Source organism: Bicyclus anynana, chromosome 16 (assembly GCF_947172395.1).
Source record: "Bicyclus anynana chromosome 16, ilBicAnyn1.1, whole genome shotgun sequence".
NCBI lineage: Eukaryota > Metazoa > Arthropoda > Insecta > Lepidoptera > Nymphalidae > Bicyclus > Bicyclus anynana.
Genome location: NC_069098.1, coordinates 6,317,509 through 6,337,339, shown reverse-complemented (window position 1 = coordinate 6,337,339; position 19,831 = coordinate 6,317,509). Strand labels below are relative to the sequence as shown.

General features: G+C 35.6%; 2 protein-coding genes across 4 annotated transcripts in view; both read right to left on the bottom strand.

Moving 5' to 3' along the window:
• Positions 1 to 2,092, bottom strand: part of LOC112052225 (alpha-actinin, sarcomeric) — a 54,402-nt gene extending 52,310 nt beyond the window's left edge. For all 3 annotated transcript variants that reach the window (XM_024091224.2, XM_024091225.2, XM_052886203.1), the window contains exon 1: positions 1,841 to 2,092. In XM_024091224.2, coding sequence (XP_023946992.1) covers positions 1,841 to 1,963 — 123 coding nt within the window. In that variant the 5' untranslated portion in view covers positions 1,964 to 2,092. The remainder of the gene's footprint in view (positions 1 to 1,840) is intronic.
• Positions 2,093 to 3,068: 976 nt separating this feature from the next.
• LOC112052211 (uncharacterized) overlaps positions 3,069 to 19,831 on the bottom strand; it is a 113,247-nt gene continuing 96,484 nt past the window's right edge. Inside the window, exons 8-16 of the mRNA XM_052886201.1 lie at positions 16,683 to 16,940; positions 15,815 to 15,944; positions 14,552 to 14,715; positions 13,127 to 13,358; positions 12,330 to 12,491; positions 11,337 to 11,488; positions 10,592 to 10,704; positions 9,658 to 9,840; positions 3,069 to 9,111 (exon numbers count right to left, since the gene is read on the bottom strand). Coding sequence (XP_052742161.1) covers positions 8,596 to 9,111; positions 9,658 to 9,840; positions 10,592 to 10,704; positions 11,337 to 11,488; positions 12,330 to 12,491; positions 13,127 to 13,358; positions 14,552 to 14,715; positions 15,815 to 15,944; positions 16,683 to 16,940 — 1,910 coding nt within the window. The 3' untranslated portion in view covers positions 3,069 to 8,595. The remainder of the gene's footprint in view (positions 9,112 to 9,657; positions 9,841 to 10,591; positions 10,705 to 11,336; positions 11,489 to 12,329; positions 12,492 to 13,126; positions 13,359 to 14,551; positions 14,716 to 15,814; positions 15,945 to 16,682; positions 16,941 to 19,831) is intronic.

Below are 19,831 nucleotides of genomic sequence, written 5' to 3'. Positions count from 1 at the left end.
AGATTATGATCAATTTAATGAATTTTAACGTGTACATTGTGATTGTGATGTGATTCATGTAAATCTTCAATGTCCAATGCCTTCTAATAGATTGGTATTATATTAAACTTTTGAGTCACTATACCATAAAATCGTTGTATTGCAGTGACCTGTATTTTGTTTTCCATTAACGGATAAGTCATTCTTGAAAATGTTTTCTTATAGCTTTCTTGTAAGTTGTAAGCCTACTTTTAGAAGAACATGGTCCGCAAATTCCACATAATTAATGAATCATAATTGACGAATTTATCGGGCAGCGGTCACGTATTCTGGTGCCCAATAAGGAAAACATTGTACTAGTGACCTCCTTGTGGCAGTTCGCTTCCAGCGTGCAGGGCGTGTGTGACTGGTCGGGTGACTTCTCCGTAGACGCATCTCAAGTTGGTACAATCGACCGCGACATTGACCCGCCTGGCGCGTACGGCCAATGCACCGGGCCCGGTTGTCACAGACTCTTTGTTTATATTGTTTGTATCCTGATCCCTGCGTGATTCTGTGCCCACCGGTTATCCTGCGTCGTTGTAAACATCTCGTGATAGCGTTAGCAAAAACTGTAATTATGGGTAATCAATGCCGTTCTACGTTATTAACAAGGTTTTTGTTATGCTTAGCAATCAATGGGCGATAGAAATAGGCTTCTGAGAAAACATCTTGTTTCAATGAATTGGTTTTTTCAACATCTGGGAAAATATCTTGCATTTTTATTAGTCAAAATAGAATTGAATTTCATGGTAAAAACGTTTTATGTTATGTGGAAGAAGAAATTAAAGGAAGTCAAGTACATATTTCAGAAATATTTTTTTGGGTCTAATCAGATTGTATTATAATTAACAATACACTGAAAGAAAATGTAAATGTGAAAACGTGCAAAGTATTCCATTCACGCGTAGGGATGTACCTACCTACTCCTGCTGGACTGTTGTCAAAAATATCCGAGCCCTACTAACAGTGTACGTTTTCGCAACACGTTAATGACATTCTTCGAGCTGAGCTCACGGGGTGCGTCAGAGCGCTCGTCACAGACCTTACAGATCTCCACGTAAATAGCATCCAGATGATGCATTTTCACGTAGACACATCAGGCCACAGTTTCCCTGAAACATGGGTTTTATGACGTAAAGTCGGACGCCCGCGCTTTCAGCGGCGCCTGCGTCGGACCCATTTTAGGACATGACTAACGGAAATTCGATTCCTCTCGCTCCGGCCTGTTCCCGCTCGTGGGAAGCGGCGTGCGCCCGTCTCACTCGCACCAACAGATTCAAGAATCTTTTAATAGTGTCCACGGCCGCGATCTACTTTCAACTCGCGGCGGGAAACTAGGGATTTCTTTAAATTTTTAGAGCTATGCGCAAATTTTATTAGGTAACAGGTGTGCTGCTCTTTAACTTGATCAAATTTAATTCCAATAAATCGTCAATACTAATTTATTTCAGATAAATATTATTTTTTTCTTGTATCAAAGAAGAATAATATTTTCGAGTGATATTGCGAGCGTTCAGCTTTAGATTATCTATTTTACCGATAGTATGAAGTCAGGTGCAAACTAAAAATAGATTAATAATAATCTTTGTAGGATTATTTACTAATTCAACTCTGGTGCTACATCAATAAAATCTTAATATTTATTTAGCGAGGGTACCTCGCAATTTTTTTCTTTATAAAAAAATATAAACACATCAAACAGGACCACCACAAACATGACTCATGAATGTGATAAGGATAAGGCCGATATTTTTATTGCATTGCGCGAAATATTAAACAATCGCATTCCAGTTGCCGGTGTCAATTTGTTCAGACTGACCTTTTTCTGCTGCTTCTCCCAAGCCGGGTCTAGGAGACCCTCGCGTTCCCACTCCTCCTCCTGCTCCATGTACCCATCCGTGTACTCATAGTTATTTGTTATCACCCCGTTGTCCATCATCATGGTCACCGCACTGACCGTCGATTTCGATGTTCGTTCGAGCCTATGACCGCGAACTCGTGTGTCCTAGTTCGCTCCGCGCACTGCAACAAGCAGCCGGCCGCGCGCCCGCTGCAAGAAGACTGGCGCACAAGCGCTACTCGCGGTGGCTTCACGAACTTTTTAAATGCGTTCCGTTTCACGTGCGCAGCTGCTGTCAGTCGAGCCGCCATTACTGTTTCTGTCCTTGTCAAATGTCAGGCGTCTATCAACGTTTTGTTGTCTATGGTTATTTGAACATGACCAACTGTGTTCGTTTAGCCGTTTGTGGTTCGTATTTTTAAAATTGAATTGGCGTAAGGCGTTATCGACGGTTGACCTGTATTGGTAATGTATTGAAACTATCTAATATTTTATTTCTGTCTATTTTCTCTTAGCAAACAATAGTAATTTATGTGCACAACGATAATTTATAAAAAATATTGTTGCGTGGGAAAATATCATCTTTGAGGTATTTAAGGTTTAATTATTACGGCCGACATTAGAGCCAGGTTTGAGAAGAGGGAATAGGTATTGTTATTTTATAATGACCACTGTCAGCAACAACATAAAAACACTGACATACTTATAATCGTAAATTATTAAATTGACATCATATTATAGACAAACAAAATAGAATAAAATACGAGTATTACTAAATTGACGTTAATAATAATTTGATTTTATATTGACATTTGTTTATTGCATTTTGATATATTTGTATCATTTGTATTGTAATTTGTATTATTATGTATTTGTAATTTGTATTTTTGTAATTTGGTTATTGGAATAAAGGCTATTATTATTATTATTATTATTATTACTTACAGCTGTTGTTAATGATAATGGCCAGGATCGACGGCTCCGCGTGCTCTCCGAGGCATGAGGGTGTAACAAACTCCTCAATTTCAGGTTGAGAATATGTAGTGAATATCTCTCTAACTTATTATAACGTGTTGGACAGGGTTACTCCATATTGATCACAAGTAGATCTTGTTTTTTGAAATCTCGTCTCTATGTATTCACATAATATATCGTTTTGAAAAAATAAATATAATAATGTGAATATATTTAAATAAAACATCGGAAAAAATACACAAAAAAATTTATTCACCACATAAAATTTTCATGAATCTTGCATCACGCAAAATAACAGATATAGATATAATTTTTTTTTTGGTATTCTTTGAAGATTCCCATATTATATTAACATACTTTATAGCAACATCCACGATCACAGGAAGGTTAAAATTTTGGAATAGAAAAGTTATTTAAGCGTTATAGAACTTGACACATCCATTACAATTGGTGTTACTACAAATTAAAAACTATTTGTTTATACATACACACATGAGTATTACATATAATGGCATTCTGTTATATGCACTATGTAACATTTATTGTAATACAAATTAGCTGCAATTAAATATACGTTTATTAAAAGTATTGAATATCTAACCTTCCACAGACAAAGCGTAAACTTGCATGTATAAGTATCTTACTACTTAAAAGACTGCTTCACACCAAAATTAGTTTTCTAGTTCAAAGGTACTCATAAATTGTATTAGAATAATACAATGGTATGCAGCGGCCATTTTGGAAAATATCACTTCTGGTAGATAAATTGAGGTAGACTTTTCGTAGTCCCACTACGAAATGTACATACCTTATAGCGATTTCTAAATAAAAAAAGTTTTGTAGCTAAAGCAATACCAACGAGTTAGTATAAATAGTGTAGATATTATATCAGTTCACTTTATTAATCCATTTTTTTACATTTATTGAACCCCTTTTTTAGTTTTTTAGTTATGTTTTTTATTCTGGTAAACAAATTGTTACAATTTTAAACGTATTATGGTATTGGTATCCAGTAGTCGACCGCATTTAGATGGAATTCAATAATTTTCATTTCACATCTTACTACACCGAAAGAAAAGTAAAACTTATGTTGGTATACGAGTATTTAATCCTCAGCTCAACAGCGCAACAGCTGACATTGATTGATTGATGACACATATTCCAAAATTAAAAGATTTTCGAAAATCGCCGCTGCGTTTTCTTTAGTTTTTCAACAAAGTCACGAAAACTAACAGATTAAAACTTTTCTGTTTCGTATATTTCGTGATATTACATAAGAGAAGAAGCTTTGAGCAAAATTATTACAAAACTTATGTTGCTCTTGTTTTAAAATACATAATATATAGTCCCCCGAGCCGGGCAATAAGCCGTCGAAGTTAGCCATTTTCAAGGGCATACCCAATCGAAGTTTTCAATTTGTCCTCGTTTAGAGCAACATTACATCAAAACTCAGTGCCATTAGAAGAATTGCTATAATTTAATACATATAATGGTTTTTGGAGCTAGGAACACTTTTCATGGGCAATAGCCCTCCCGAAGGGCCAAAGGTTTTCCCGAAGGGCCGGGAGGGAATCACCGACAAAATTTGTTCATTGCTCGGAGTAAGACTTAAACAAAACTCAGTGTCCTTACAAGGATTTAAAATACATACATTCGGTAGTATAAAATATTACAGAAAAGTTAACTTTGTCGATTAGTATCCGGAAACGTCGGATAATTTTTATATTTAGGCTACATTGTCGTTTTTTAACATCAATTTTTAGCAGATCATATATTTTAACATCGGCATTTAACATCATCCATATTTATATCATAGATTTTCTTTACATATAAAAATGAAAAGTAAATAATTTTTAATGGGTAGGTATTGCATTTCACGTGGCGAAAAAAAAAATATTCAAGCGTTCAATTTTATTAATACTGATGTTAATTTAAATGTAAATAATTTATAGGTAGTAGGTACAAATATATACTAGTAATATAATATAATTTATATATTACTCGTAGATTAATATGAAGATTGGTTTTGCTAGGTATTGCAGTCGGTGTAGGTACTTATAACAAAAAATATTTATTAGTCGTCTTACACTAACTGCAAAATTTAAATGCTACGTTTCTAATTTCACATTTATACGAGTAGGTAGAAAAAATATTTTATAATAAAAAATATATAGGCCTTACTTAAAATCATTATTCAGGTTAAGTAGTGGATTTTCATAATTAAAATGATGAAGCAATAATTACGTTTCTATGAAAGGCCGAAAAAGTTTAAGTTTGGTCATGTTTCGTTATTTTTCTTTGAGCGATATGTGAAGATATTGAAAGAACAGACTTTTTTGTTTATTTAACAATTTTTTATCGCAATTTTTTTTTTGTACTAAAACTGTATTTATATCATGAGACTATGTCGCCGTTTTACCTTTTGACACTGAAACACGACGTCTTCTTTGATACACCACTTGAAAAAATCACATACAATTTGAAAATATTAAATGGTGCTCAATGTCATCTATATCTTGTAAACAGATTTAGATGATACATTTTTGACAATCATCGCTGAAAAACCAGCTTTCAAATAAAAAAAACGCATCTAAAATGGTTCATCCTTTAAAGTGCCACAGACAGACAAACGTAGTGATCAAACTTAAAACACCTCTTAGTAGATAAAACAGTTACAGAATAGCGCTACTGCTATTATTTATAAATTTTGTTTTTATATAGTTTCGTTTTTAGTTTTTATTACATTTAGACATTCAAACATTCATAGGAGTTAACATTATTTCTTAGAAGAATATTATAATTATTATTGTTTTTTTTAATAAATTTTAACACTCAAATTTATAAGGGCTAAGGTATTAAAATATAAATATTATATGTTTTTTTATTGCAAGATTTATTAGACTCCGTTACCAAAATAATACTACCATTTGGACCTTTTTGAAAATTTAGTTATTATTAGAAAGAAATCGGTACCTAATTAATATGCCTATTATACTTGAACCTTTTCCTAACCTTAATGATTTCCCTGGATGATTTCATATAATATAATGAATGTGGGAAAGTAGATAATTAAATTCATACACATTCTTATTTATAGACTTACCAAAAAACACAAGAATAAGTTTCAGCATTAAAATTAGCAACGTAACATTTCTCTCAAAAATCCCTCATCTATAAACATAATATAATATAGTATTGAAACGGAACCGTCAGACGGTTTAGGCTATTCCTGGGAATAAAAAATTATAAAATAATAAATATAAAAAAAACCTGTTAAAATAGACGATATAAAAGGAGGCAAAGGAATATTAATATACAGAAAAATAACATGTTTTAGCAATTTTTTATACTTAAATTAATTAAACACGTATTTTTGTTACTCAAAATATAAGTTATTGTTTAATAAAGACGTTTTATAAAGATAACTTTGAAAGAATTATTAGGGTTACTGCACACGCGCTTTTTAAAACGCGCCACGGATACCGCCGTTCATTGACCTAAGGCCAAGAGCAAGGCTTGTAGATAATTTCGTTATTTATGGAGTCAGAAATTGAAAAAATAAATATTTTTCATAAACAGAACAAAATAGGCTAGTTGACACTTATCTAAAATAGGTCATAAATTGTTAATTATACTTATGATCTTTTTATTAGATCATAAAAAATCATATCGTATTTTTTGAGACTTGAATACAAATTTTAAAATGAGAATTTTCTCAATGCTCTGCGTGTGTGAAGTCTGCCAATCCGCATTGGGCCAGCGTGGTGTATATAGCTATAGGCCTAACTCCTCTCATTCTGAGAGAGACATTAATTTTCACGTGAGTCAACTACCCTATTGTTGTTGAAAAACATTCCAATAACGATACAGAAACAATGGGGATGATGACTAGGTTTGAATATATTGATTTTTATGATACATTCGGGTAAATAAGGTCAATGTTAACTAATTTATACATAAAAAGCAAAGATTGTCTGGATATTTGCAAAATAAATGAGATTATAACATTTCAAAATCTATTAAAAATCTTTTATCGTAATTAGATGAAAATTCATTCAGTTTTAGCTTCCTTACATTAAATGTGACAATATTTAATAATTGAACTATAAACATAAACGCACAAATAACAAAGATATTAGTAATTTTGTTTGAACGCACATCCGCACGGGATCCGCGGCAGCGCCGCAAATATGTCCCTTTAAATCCCTGTAGCTCAGAAAGTAATGATCGCAGATACCTCGTTACTTTTACAAAATTGCTTTACTTTTAGCATATTCTTAATTTATATACAATTTAAAAAACTGTCATCATCCCTATTCTCGAAAAACAAAAAAGAACGCCCAATATAAAAACACTTGTAGTTATTTATCTATACTAAATCAATTATCAAAAACACTTGGCAACGAAATATAAAAGGAAAAGTATTGTTCTAATTTTGGTGTTACCTTACTTCTTGTAAAAAAATAGATTACACAATTTATATGTGAATATTACTCGTACTTAACATAATTTTATGATTATAATTTTAAAACGAACCATTTATAAAGATATAATAAATATTATAAAGCTGAAGAGTTTGTTTGTTTGCTTGAACACGCAGATCTCAGGTCCGATTTGAAAATTCTTTCAGTGTTAGATAGCCCATCTATCGAGGAAGGCTAGATATAAGCTATATATAATCCCCGTGTTCCGGGCGGCGTCAGCTAGTAAAGACATATACAAGGAAATCAAATAAAAGCTTGCTTGGTAGGTATTCGATAGACATACGTTACAGGGTAAAAACTACACATAGGCACAGGTTCAATGGAAGTTTAAAGCTTCTTTTGTAGAATAAAATATTTTCTATAAAGATAACACGAGTACGATATACAATTTGATGCGTGAATAACAGGAAAATAGAGTATTTTGAGAAGTATAAAAAAAATTGGTATTACGAGTAAAGAGCTCATGAAAACGAAATGAAATCTCATATTCGAGATTCACTACACACAATATTTATTCTACGTAAACTAAAGTAATTTGCCAATCATTCTCGATTATTGAATACATGCATGTTACAACATTTTGTAACAAATTTATATCTAACATTTAGAATTCGATTATATGTGTTTATCATATATATTATCTAATTTTTTTTTATTAGAAATCAGTCAATTTTTCATGCGTGACGTTTTTTACAAGCAAATGGCGAGTTCTTTCGGGGCTATACCTTAAACGTGGTACTTAAAGATAGAAAGATGCCTCCAAGGTCTAATTTGTACAGTGAGCAAAATGATTCCGCTTTTAGTTAACTGTTAGGGCGGATATTTTCAATTTCATAAGGTTTATTGTAATTAAAAAATACACGTATAACTAAATAAATATCCCCCAGGTCCTTACCCAATTTGTCTATGTCTTCTACACATGAATCACAGAAGTAAATCTCATTTGTACCGGTACGTCAATATAAATCTCATTACATCGAAAATCACTTTGTTTTTCATACGTCAGATTCAAAACGTTTAATCTCAAACTTGGTACCAAAAATAGAGATGATTCTACTGAACACGTCTAGCTAGATGTAAAAAATATATAGGTATCAATGAACAACAACAAGGAATAGGTATCCGAGAAGTGTACAAATATTTCTCGCACCTCTACTAAAGTACTTCTATAACAATAATACTTTTTGAAGGCGTCAACATACCACAATGAGAAGAACCCAATCCTATCGCTCTTCGTAATCTATCTAATACACTGATATCCTCACAGCCCCAAGTTTATATGCCGTAATCAAAGCTTTCAAATTCAGAGAACCTCGAGTCCTGTTTCTGGAGGCGTTGTTGGCAAGCTTCTATATAGCTGTCCTGTATCCTGTACATCCCAGAGTTGGCCTGGTACATGAGTGTTTCGAGGATGCGTTCGTTCTTTATTGCCTTCGATGGGAGCACCACTTTAATTAACTCCTGTGGCGAGATCCTGTAAAGCTTCAAGTCCCTCGCCAGCCTCTCCATAATGCATTTAAACTCATTTTTGGCGTCAGTCTTATTGGCAGATTTAGTTTTTATTTTATTCCGCGCCCAACTGAGCATAGCTTCAAATTTTCTGACCTCGGGAACTTCGAGGTTTCTGCACATAATCATCTGCACCATGGATTCAGAAAGATTGAGAAATTCCGATGTTTGGAACAGAGCGTACGCTCGCTGTTCTATGAAGGCCAGAATCATATTCACTAGTTCAGAGGCTGACGTATATCGCCAGTAGTAGTTCTCCAATGATATCAGCATCGTGCATACCTGAAAGTGTGTTATTATAAATCTTCAAATATATATTAAAATTCTATAACAAGGTGGTTGTGGTCGCACTTTTCCGCACGGTACGGCCGATTTTATTAATTGTTATGTAGGTAGATATGAGAATAAGCTCGTAGGTATAAGCATATGTTTTCTGTGGTATAAGTATTTTCATCTCTACCCTCACCCCATTTTTAGTACTTGGTTTTTTTATAAAAAAACAGCAGATCAACGTTTTTCGGGTTAGACAGTAAACAAGGTAAAGCATTCTTATAATTTTTTCTCTCATTTTTTCATAAAATTACAATTAATTTTTAAATAAATAACAACCAGATGGACTGACGACATCAAGCGAGTCGCGGGGTTTTGCTGGATGCAGGCGGCTCAGGGTCGTGATGTTTGTAAGTCCCTACAAAAGTCCTATGTCCTGCAGTGGACGTCCATCGGCTGATTTGATGATGATGATGACATAACAGTATTAGTAACTATTTCAAATGAATTTAAGAGTAATAATGTGAATTGGCAAACAATCAACTATTAGTTCCTCACCACTTCTATCCTAAGGAATTGTTTGGCGTGATGGAAGCATGCCTGCAGGAGCTCAGGCAAGTCGTAATGCTCGGCAGCACAGATCAGTCCCGGGATGGAAGCGCAGGTGAGCGGACAACTGCCCGTGTGCAAGTAGTCCAGGAGTATCCGGAAGGTTTCAGGGTCAAATTCTATTATGGAGAACTGAAAAAAAAAACAAAATTTTAAAACATTACTACAAGAGTGAGAGAACATATACGTAGTATGAAGAATGTACACACGGACGGTTCACCAATAGCCGAGCATGTTCAAGTTTCGGGTAAGACTCATTACATCAGTTTCGATAAGGCTTTCGTATTGCCAAGGAAAAAGTTTCTAGGACCTCATAAGATACGTGAATTCCGCCCTTTTTTTATTCTTAACAAATTAGCCCTTGACTACAACTTCACCTGATGGTAAATGATGATGCAATCTATGATGTAAGCGGGCTAACTTGATAGGAGGAGGATGGAAATCCACACTCTTTTCGGTTTCTACACGACATCGTACCGGAACGCTAAATCGCTTGGCGGTACGTCTTTGCCGGTAGGGTGGTAAATAGCCACGGCCGAAGCCTCCCACCAGCCAGACCTGAACCAATTAAGAAAATCTCAATCGGCCCAGATGGGGATCGAATTCAGGACCTCCGACTTGTAAATCCACCGTACATACCACGGAGGCCGTCAAAAGATTTCAAAATGCACATAGGAAATCTTCATCGACAATTTGAAGTTAAGCTTTTCTAAGCTCCCCCACGTCATATCCAAAATTCAGTTTTCTGGGTTCATTTGATTTTACCATATACCAACTGGACTACTTCAGCAATTTGACAAACTTGTAGATTATTGAAAATGCGTATAGGTTGTCACCTAGCTACATGTTCGTTTGTTTAACAACTCATATGTAATGTTCACACCTCGGTTTGCGCGAGCTTGGCACGATCCACTTTTTGCGCATCGGCGCATACCGACAGCCTTGGCACCGCTAGTGCTGCGTTTTTATCTTTGTCCTTGTCTTTGCTCTCCTTATCTGTAAATCATTAGGAGTTTGTGTCTTACACATTTCTGAAGACATATATTGAAAGATACTACAGCCCTATACAGGGTGGGTGGTTCAAAGCTAAAATTTGGATGCTTAGCGAAATTTTAGGCCAGTGACGTATCAATTAAATCCGTTTCTGAAAGAACCACGGTCTTTAAATCCTAAAAGTTTATGGTTTAATTAATACATCTTATGGCTTTAGTTAATACATCACTGTGTTGGCACCGCCTTCAAAGTGATCAGAAGGTACAGATAGGTAGGCAGATACGATGTTATTTTTCGCTTTTTAGTTTATTTTTGTAATTTTGAAGTTGGATAAATTTTTTTTAAAAGATGTTTTTTTTGTTTTTTTCTGTTTTTAGTGTCACTAAACTAAACAATCACTTAACCGACTTTCCATTAAAATTAAATGGGACCAATATACCCTTTTAAACTAAAAAATAATAAAAAATTGGTTAACAAATGACAAAGTTATGCGGTAATAAACATAAAAAAACATACGCGTCGAATTGAGAATCTCCTCATTTTTTGAAGTCGGTTAAAAAGTAGCAATCATCATCATATCCTTTCCCTTATGCCACTTAAAAAAGGTCGGAAAAAGATAGGTATTCACTACTTACTGGAGCAATCCTGGGAGCTAGCCCATTTCTTCTTATCGTCCGCATTGAGTTGAGAATGTTGCTTCCGTATAGAACGACCCCAGCCGGCTGTGATGGTGCCGAGTCGGGAAAATGCTCGTTTTACCATCGGTGAACTTGGCACGCTTTTTGGTCTGAAAAAATCAAAATAAAATAATATCACTAAAGACTTATCACATAGGAGAAAATATCACGTAGGTACCTACCACAAACATCACAGTTACAATAAGTGGTCAAGTACCCTAGTAGTCAAATGTCTAACAACAAAATGTCGATTTGGTTGCGGTACTTAGGAAACCGTCTGTCGGGACCGCTACAGCTATAGACTAATAGTATAAAGAGATAAAGTTTTAGAATTTAAACTATCGTGAGTGTTATTCATATTAATTGATTATGAAACACGGCTAAAACTCACGTGATATTACGTCGGAGTATGCCATTGCCTTGCATCGCGGCACGATCCAAACTGATCGTGCCGAAACTGTTTGGATCGTGCCGCGATGCAAGAACCAGCTCATGACTAAGGGCCCCGTATGGGTTCGAAACTAGTCGGGCATACTCCGACGTAATATCACGTGAGTTTTAGCCGTGTTTCATAATCAATTAATAGAGATAAAGTTTGTGAGTTGTTGATGTTGTAGTGGGCAATCTCTGGATCTACTGGATCGATTTTGAATATTCTAATACCAATATGAAGCTAAATTTTATCACGGTAGGTATTCCCTCGTAAACGGGAACCACGCGGTTGAAATCGTGGGGGGTATGCTATAAATAATAAAATATAGGTTTCTTACTTGAGCATTAGGCTTCTAATTAACTATTTTGGTATAGGTATACCTACTGTCTCACGTTCCTATTTCAAACGTCGTCTATTGGTATACTATAAGGCGTACGATATTGCTATTTTACAACGAAGTTGCCATGGAAACGAATGATGTCACAGCGCTGTAACTTTACAGAATGTATTTAGCATACCTTGGAGACTCAATGTCAGGGACTTGTAAGAAGTTGCTGCTCTTCTGCCGTGCAGGAGTGGGAGACAGGAGAGTGGGCGCCGGTCGAGCCAGTAGCTCGGCTACCGGCACTTGTGGGGAACCGAACCCGGTCTGTATGCCGTATAGCATTTCTTGGAAAACTCTGAAAAATTGGATATTTTTTAAGAAGTGTGATACAAATTAATTAAAAATAAGGTTTAATAGAATATGTTACTTCAAATAAGTTGTCAAAATGATTTACGGTTGATGGATTTTAGATTGAGTACAGGGTCATTGTAGGACGTCATCCCTTACAAAATTTTGCTCTGTAATGTTGGAACTTACACTATGGACCATCATTGACCCAACTTAAGACGGCTTTGCGATGAAGATGAACATGCTAGCTATCGCTGCTGCTACTAAACTTATCGCCGCTGCGTTAATTTGCTATTTAGCGCATTCTTCATAATCATTCTTTAACGTATTACAAGAAAAAGAGTAATTACAAAAAAAGCAGATGATGGATATTGTCTATCTATCGCAACAGGTCTAATTAGGTAATTCTTTTATTTTAAACACTTAGTAGTGGGACATGGTCCTATGACTTATAACGACGTGATTGCAAGCGTCATAAGCCTTCAGATACCCTCTACACGATTGCCCATCGTTTAGTGCCAGGATTATAGGCGTTAGTTTTGCACTTAAAATTAGATGAGCCGTCTGCATTATTATTATACCATCTACTATTACTAAAAACCTGATAAGGCTTCTATTTATAAGTACGCATAAAACATTTACCTGCTCCTTACACCCAGTATAGCTCGAACGCCAATAAACTTCGTTTTCTGCTTCGACTGCCCAACCAGGAAAACTACGTCGAAAAGTTGAGCATTTTGTGCGAAATTGAGTTCACTGTTGAGGAACACTCGAGTGAAATCCTTCGCCAACTGGTCGTAATCTTCGAACTGGTCTCTCACTGAATCCAGCAGCGGCGACGACGGTCGCATGTGGCCTATTGGACGCCATGAACCTGGAAAAATAAAAAAAAAATCGAATATTTTTATAAAGAAAAAAGTTAGATCGCATAAGTTTGATGCTACTCGCGGGAAATCTGCTTAATACCTTCCCGGAACACGGACTTTTATGGAATATAACTGCTAAAAAAAGAAGCAAATCTCCCTGATTGTCTCGCTGTGCTATCGAGTTATATTCAAACTATGGGACAATAATAGTCCGGGAAGCGATACTATTCCGACAATACGCTAACGGATTACCAGCTGCCAGCAGAGCCGTCGGTTACTTGAGCTCCATGGCTATGCGATAGGAACAGAGAAGGATGTGAGTTGAGAAGGGAAGCTACTGGCGCTGTAGCGCAATGCAAAAACGATGCGTATTTGTGTTTCTTATTTTTCAATCTCATTATTCAATTTCAGTGCTTCGTCTGCTTTCGATGTTCATCTGTATTGTGTATCGAGATTGTCAATATAGTGTCCCACCGACGGTTTCAGTTTCCCAGCTGCCAGCAGAGCCGTCGGTTACTTGAGCTCCATGGCTATGCGATAGGAACAGAGAAGGATGTGAGTTGAGAAGGGAAGCTACTGGCGCTGTAGCGCAATGCAAAAACGATGCGTATTTGTGTTTCTTATTTTTCAATCTCATTATTCAATTTCAGTGCTTCGTCTGCTTTCGATGTTCATCTGTATTGTGTATCGAGATTGTCAATATAGTGTCCCACCGACGGTTACAGTTTCGGTTCCATAAAAGTTCGGCGAAATAAACTTGCCGAAACTAAAACCGAAACTGTGGCTGAAGCTGAAATTCGGTTTCGATTTCGGCCGTAAAAACTGGTTTGGTCGGACATTATCAATTAGTAATGTGAGATACTTAATTTAAGTACAGCTGCGCTTGCTTGCTAATTGCTTATATAGTTTACTAGTAGATGTCGCGCGGTTTCACCTGCATGGTTTCCACTCCCATAGGAATATGAGGATAGAATAGCCTTCCTCGATAAATGGGCTATCTAACACTGAAAGAATTTTTCAAATTGGACCTTCCTGAGATTAAGTTCATAAGATTAACGCGTTCAAACAAACAAACTCTTCAGCTTTATAATATTAGTATCGATTAGTATCGATAGGCTAATACAGGACTAGCCTCGAAGTAGTCTGCAAAATATCTTGAAGAAGTTTATATAGGTATTATATTATAATTATATTAACTCACCTCTTCTGTAAGGTTTTGGTATTTGCCCGGTCTCCGCATGGTTCTGCAGATTAGCCACTATGTCCTCTAGCATCTGACTGCGCGTGCGTTCCTGCATCCGTGCGAACTTGGGCGCTGAGTACGATGCTCTTTCACCATTCACTATTTTCGTGAGAAGCCATTCCCTAAAATTTATTTTGTTGTATAATGGTAGGCGTCCACATTTCCGCATCGTACGTATCGGACGCATCGCATCAAATGGATTTTTAAGTTTATGGTTGATTCGTGCGATCCGTACGATGTAAATAAGTTAAATATGACAATAAATACATTATCAACGGGATGCCTTAAAAATTTCAGTCCAACTTATGATTATGATGATGTCCGGAATCCAAGACTGATTTTTCGCAGACAGCCCTATACCAGCGTTTTCGTATTAAAATTTTAACTAAACCAGATCAGTGCTAGTTACTAGTATCGCTCACCAATTTATAGTTACTCATTACCTGCGTATCTACCTAAGAGCTGTGACTGGAAATAAATAGTCAACCTAACGTATGTACATTCTATAGGCTTCATACTTTCGCTTGCTCGATTTATAGTCACTTGCTTTTCACAACCAGTGAAAGGTTAAAAAAATATTGTTATTAATCATATTCCAGACTGAAAATTTTAGGCAATATATTTAATTTGATATAAAAACCTTTTCATCCATTCGACAAGCCGGTGAAGGTCGTCTTATCAACGGGATTTTAGACCACAAATTATTATAGGACTAAAAAGTGATTACAAATATAAGAAAACTAATGTCGAACAAAGGTTATGATTCACAACACTTGTCAGGACAACTTAATTAACAAATCAAACTGTTACCAAAATAAGACCCTAGAATGGCAGAGAATGACCTTGAGTGGAGTCACGTACTTGTGAACGATGTGTGTAGAGTTAAAGGTACATTTGACTGTTAACAAACACTCCCCTTTTCCACTCAAGTCACTCTCCCCGCCTATCCCAAGTAACCCATAAAGAATTACACAACAAGAGATGTGGACGGCTCGAACGCCACGAGCACACTGAAGCCGTCCGTACAGCAAGTCGTTGCAACGCGGCGATAACAAAATAAAGTTAGTTTAGCTAATATCATGCTTGTAAGATCGCAGTAAGTGCCAACTTGTGAATAAAAAATATACATTACTAAGGAGACCCCTTTAAGCCTCGCATATGACATGTAGGCACTCATCAGCCATCTCAAACAAGATCGGAAGCTTTCGAAACTCTCGTCACCTGAACATTGGCCCTTTGTCGAACACACTCTGCTCCCACAAGTACGGTTTGTACGCGCCGACCTCGTCGCGGGTCACGACGGACACTTCATATCTAGTGGGTCGCCTTTTAATTTTAGCAGACACCCGCACTGGAATTACAATTTTTTTTATTACACATTTTTCGGTCGCTTCTCCGTAATTTACTGAAGTACAGGGGAATTTTAATAAGCGAATCGGGGTTTTATTTTTAACGAATTTCAAAAATAGAAGTCCTGTCTTCGAAAACATATTTGTAGCAAATTTTATTAAAAATGCATTCTTTTCAGTTGCCCGTCTCCCTGGCACTTGCATTTTGCATGGCTTGACAACATTGTTCGCATATTTACAATTTTTTTTGCATAGCATTGTTACGTCACTAATTTTAAATTTGCTTGAGAGATTATTATAATTGTAATGTTACACTTTTTGATATATATTACAGTTTTTTGTCCTTTGCATCAAGGGTAGTTCCTTGTTATGAATAGATAGCTGACGCTGCGCGGTTTCAATCTCGTGGTTCCCGTTCCCGTAGGAATACAGGGATATTATATAACCTATTGCCTTCCTCGATAAATGACCTATCTAACACTGAAAAGATTTTTCAAATTGGACAAGCAGTTTCTGAGATTAGGGCGTTCAATCAAACAAACTCTTCAGTTTTATAATATTAGTATAGAATTGATTTGTCTATTAATAAACAACAAAAACATGTTTAAAGGTACCTAGAGTAACATCAGCCAGCTGAACAATATATCAAGCGATCGGAAAAGATTTCTCCACCCGACCGCCATACTTTAGTTTACTCGATGATGAAGAGTATAGGGGTTATTTAGAAAAAAAATATGTACCTAATATAAAAGTATGTAAAAAGTGGCTCTTTATACAAGCAGGTGAGAATGCAGTGTTGTCAGCTTCCAGGAACACGACACACACGATGTCGTTGCCAATGTGGCGTTTCCTCTGCAACTTCTGAGCGTCGTGCTTCTCGTATGGCAGGAGAGTTGACACGTGGAACATGATCTCTATGCTCCTCCAGTTCGTGTACACAGAGTATAGACCGGTGAGATCGTGGACAGTGTCGAGACCTCCTTTGTATTTGTCGAAGCCTGAAAAATTTAAGTTTCATTCAAATTTTCGTTGAACCAAATTGTCATACTTATTTTGATAGTTAATGATTTTTGTGTTTTATTTTTTTTCGTGTTTCAAGTAGATAAGTGTGATTCGACAATCTGCCTTAAGACTAGTTGGATTGTATTTTTCAGCTGAAGAAGTATGTCTATTAACGAATCTCATATCATGATATTGAATACTAGATAACTCTTGGATAAATTTCTGGAATCTGGGATTTTTCGAGTTACAAAACTTGAACCTGTAATAATTTTATAATGTAAGCTATTTTCGTGTTATGTCAAATTCGTTTTTATATTTTTCAATTTCCATGTGCAAGTACATAAACATTGTATTATTTTACTGTAAATCAGCGAATTTAAATTATCCACCAAAATTGTAGAAGCACATTTTAACTAGTAGTAGTACATTTTACCTACATTTTTCGTAATAGCAGTAATTCCAATTCAATTAATAATAAAATGATCAAACGAACTTACCAAGTGAAGTTCGATCTTGATTGTCCCATATTCGGCGAAGAGATTTAAGTACACTTGTAAGTAGCTCCGCTACGCGTCAATCCATTCGCACATAGTTTAGCTCCATAAGAAAGAAAGAGATAGCATGTTCCCCACTTTCTTACAGGCGTCCGGTATAGCTGTCATTTAGTTTAGAGAATTACCTGGTCTCCAACATTGATATTTCGGGTACATAATATCTATAAGATATTAATAAAGACGGGGATGGGAGGGACCTTAAATCTCTTCGCCGAATATGGGACAATCAAGATCGAACTTCACTTGGTAAGTTCGTTTGATCATTTTATTGTCCCATATTCGGCTTTCGAGATTTAAGTACACTTGTAAGATGTTCAGAGAAGAAGGAAATGTTGGAGATAAAACATAAAACTATAATCAAACCTGATTATAAATAAATTTTTTGGTATATATGTAATATGTAATAAATATACCTACTATTTCTAAAAAATATTCATTAAATTAGAAAGATTAAATCATATATTTTTTTTTTTTTTTTAAGGTTAATAAGGCGAAACATTAAATACTCGTAACGCATTAACAAAACTAGAATCATTAATAATCAAAGGGTCATTACTATTATTATTATTATTATTATTATTTTTTTAAGTGTTTAGTCTGACGCCAGCTGGCCTATTCACTGTTTTGGTTTTCATTATCAACCTATTAAAATAAACATCAAATCAATTGACAAAATGTCATTTACCTACTGTGTGATACCCACCTGTAAGTACCGGATGACATTTTTACATAGAATCTCAATTTCGTATAATGTCCACTAGCATACGTCCAAGATAATAAATTAGCCTGCTACTCGTAGTGCAGTAGAAGTAAGGGCATGACGAGTGGTATGCGCACTAAATGTCGTATCACTGCCACTAACTGTAAGCATTCGCTTTTTCCATCGTTTGATAGTTTGGGACGAAGCAGGATGAACAGGCTTTTTGGTTGACAGTAAGGTCTATCATCTTGACTACATCTGGTATACGAAGTCAGGGATATGTAAGATACGAGAGTATTTGCTGGACAAAATTTTGAACGTTGTGTAAAATTAAGAAGGCCGAGTTGTGGTCGCCCAATAGCTGAGGTTTTAATAATATCGCTAATGGTTATGACAATCCTATATTATTGATCTTAATATTTTGAATCCTAATTAAAGCTTATGTTTGACACCTTTGTCTAGTGGACAATGCTAATAGAATTACTAACTTTTTAGCGATCTTTTCAAAACTAAGGAAGTTACGAGTATTGAGAGTACGAGTACAAGTTAGCAAGGTAGTTAAGGTCTTTGGTCGGTTCCCATATAGCGTCATACTTAGGAGTGGTCGGTTTAATTTTGAAGACGTCCTTAAGATACCTCTTTACTCGTTCATCATGGCCCACCTTATTTATGGTAATAAATAAGAGATAAATGCTGAATGATGACTATTTCAAGAACCATATGAGCATCCCTTTCCTAAGCAATCAAACGGAAAGGATCAAATGTCAAACGGATCTATACTTTTAGTATCACCATAGGTCCACCACTGTTTAAAGCTAGAAGTATACTGAGATTTCGTAGGTACTGTTCGACAAGGAAGTAAGAATCGCAGTCATTGCTGAGCTGACTTGTTGTTTGGCGAAAGCTTGCCAGATAATAGACTCGCCACCAGGGAAATGCTTTGATGAAGAGGTAGTAGGTGATAAGTTTCCCTGAAATTAGAGGAAGGTAAATACTTGTTAAGTGGTATTAGTACATCATCCACCATAAGAGATTAAAAGAAACCGAAAAACACAGCCAATTTTTGGACCCAAATATTCCAAGACTCCTGATTATTAATAACTTTAGCAGGGCCTTTAATATAAGTGAAAATGGTGGAAATGTATAAAAAAAGAAATACATTTTCCAATCTTATTGTAAAAACATCCACATTAAAAGGTAAAAATGAAAAATTGTATTTATCGGTGAAGCAAAGAGATCTATCTCAGTTTCGCCATACTTTACCACTAATATATGCAATTCCCATTCAATATCGATATTTCTAGATTTAAAGTCAGCTTCAGCATCGTGAGAAGATTTGATATAAGAAGCAAAAACGAAAATTTTTGTTCTCCACACCATATTCAATTTTTACGAGCTATTTAATTAAGACGTGGATATTACACTCCACCCAGCTGTCGTATTGTCTTATTACGTAATAGTATATGACTATTAAAACACCCGTCAGCAAAGGACTTAAGCCCGAAAAACACTGCTAGTATTTCCAAATTGACGTTCATTCTTATTCCAAGAACCGCCTATTATTTCTTATTTGCAGGCAGAACCCCAGGCTTATAAGAAGCGTCACTAAGAATTTCAAGATTAAAGTTGCTAG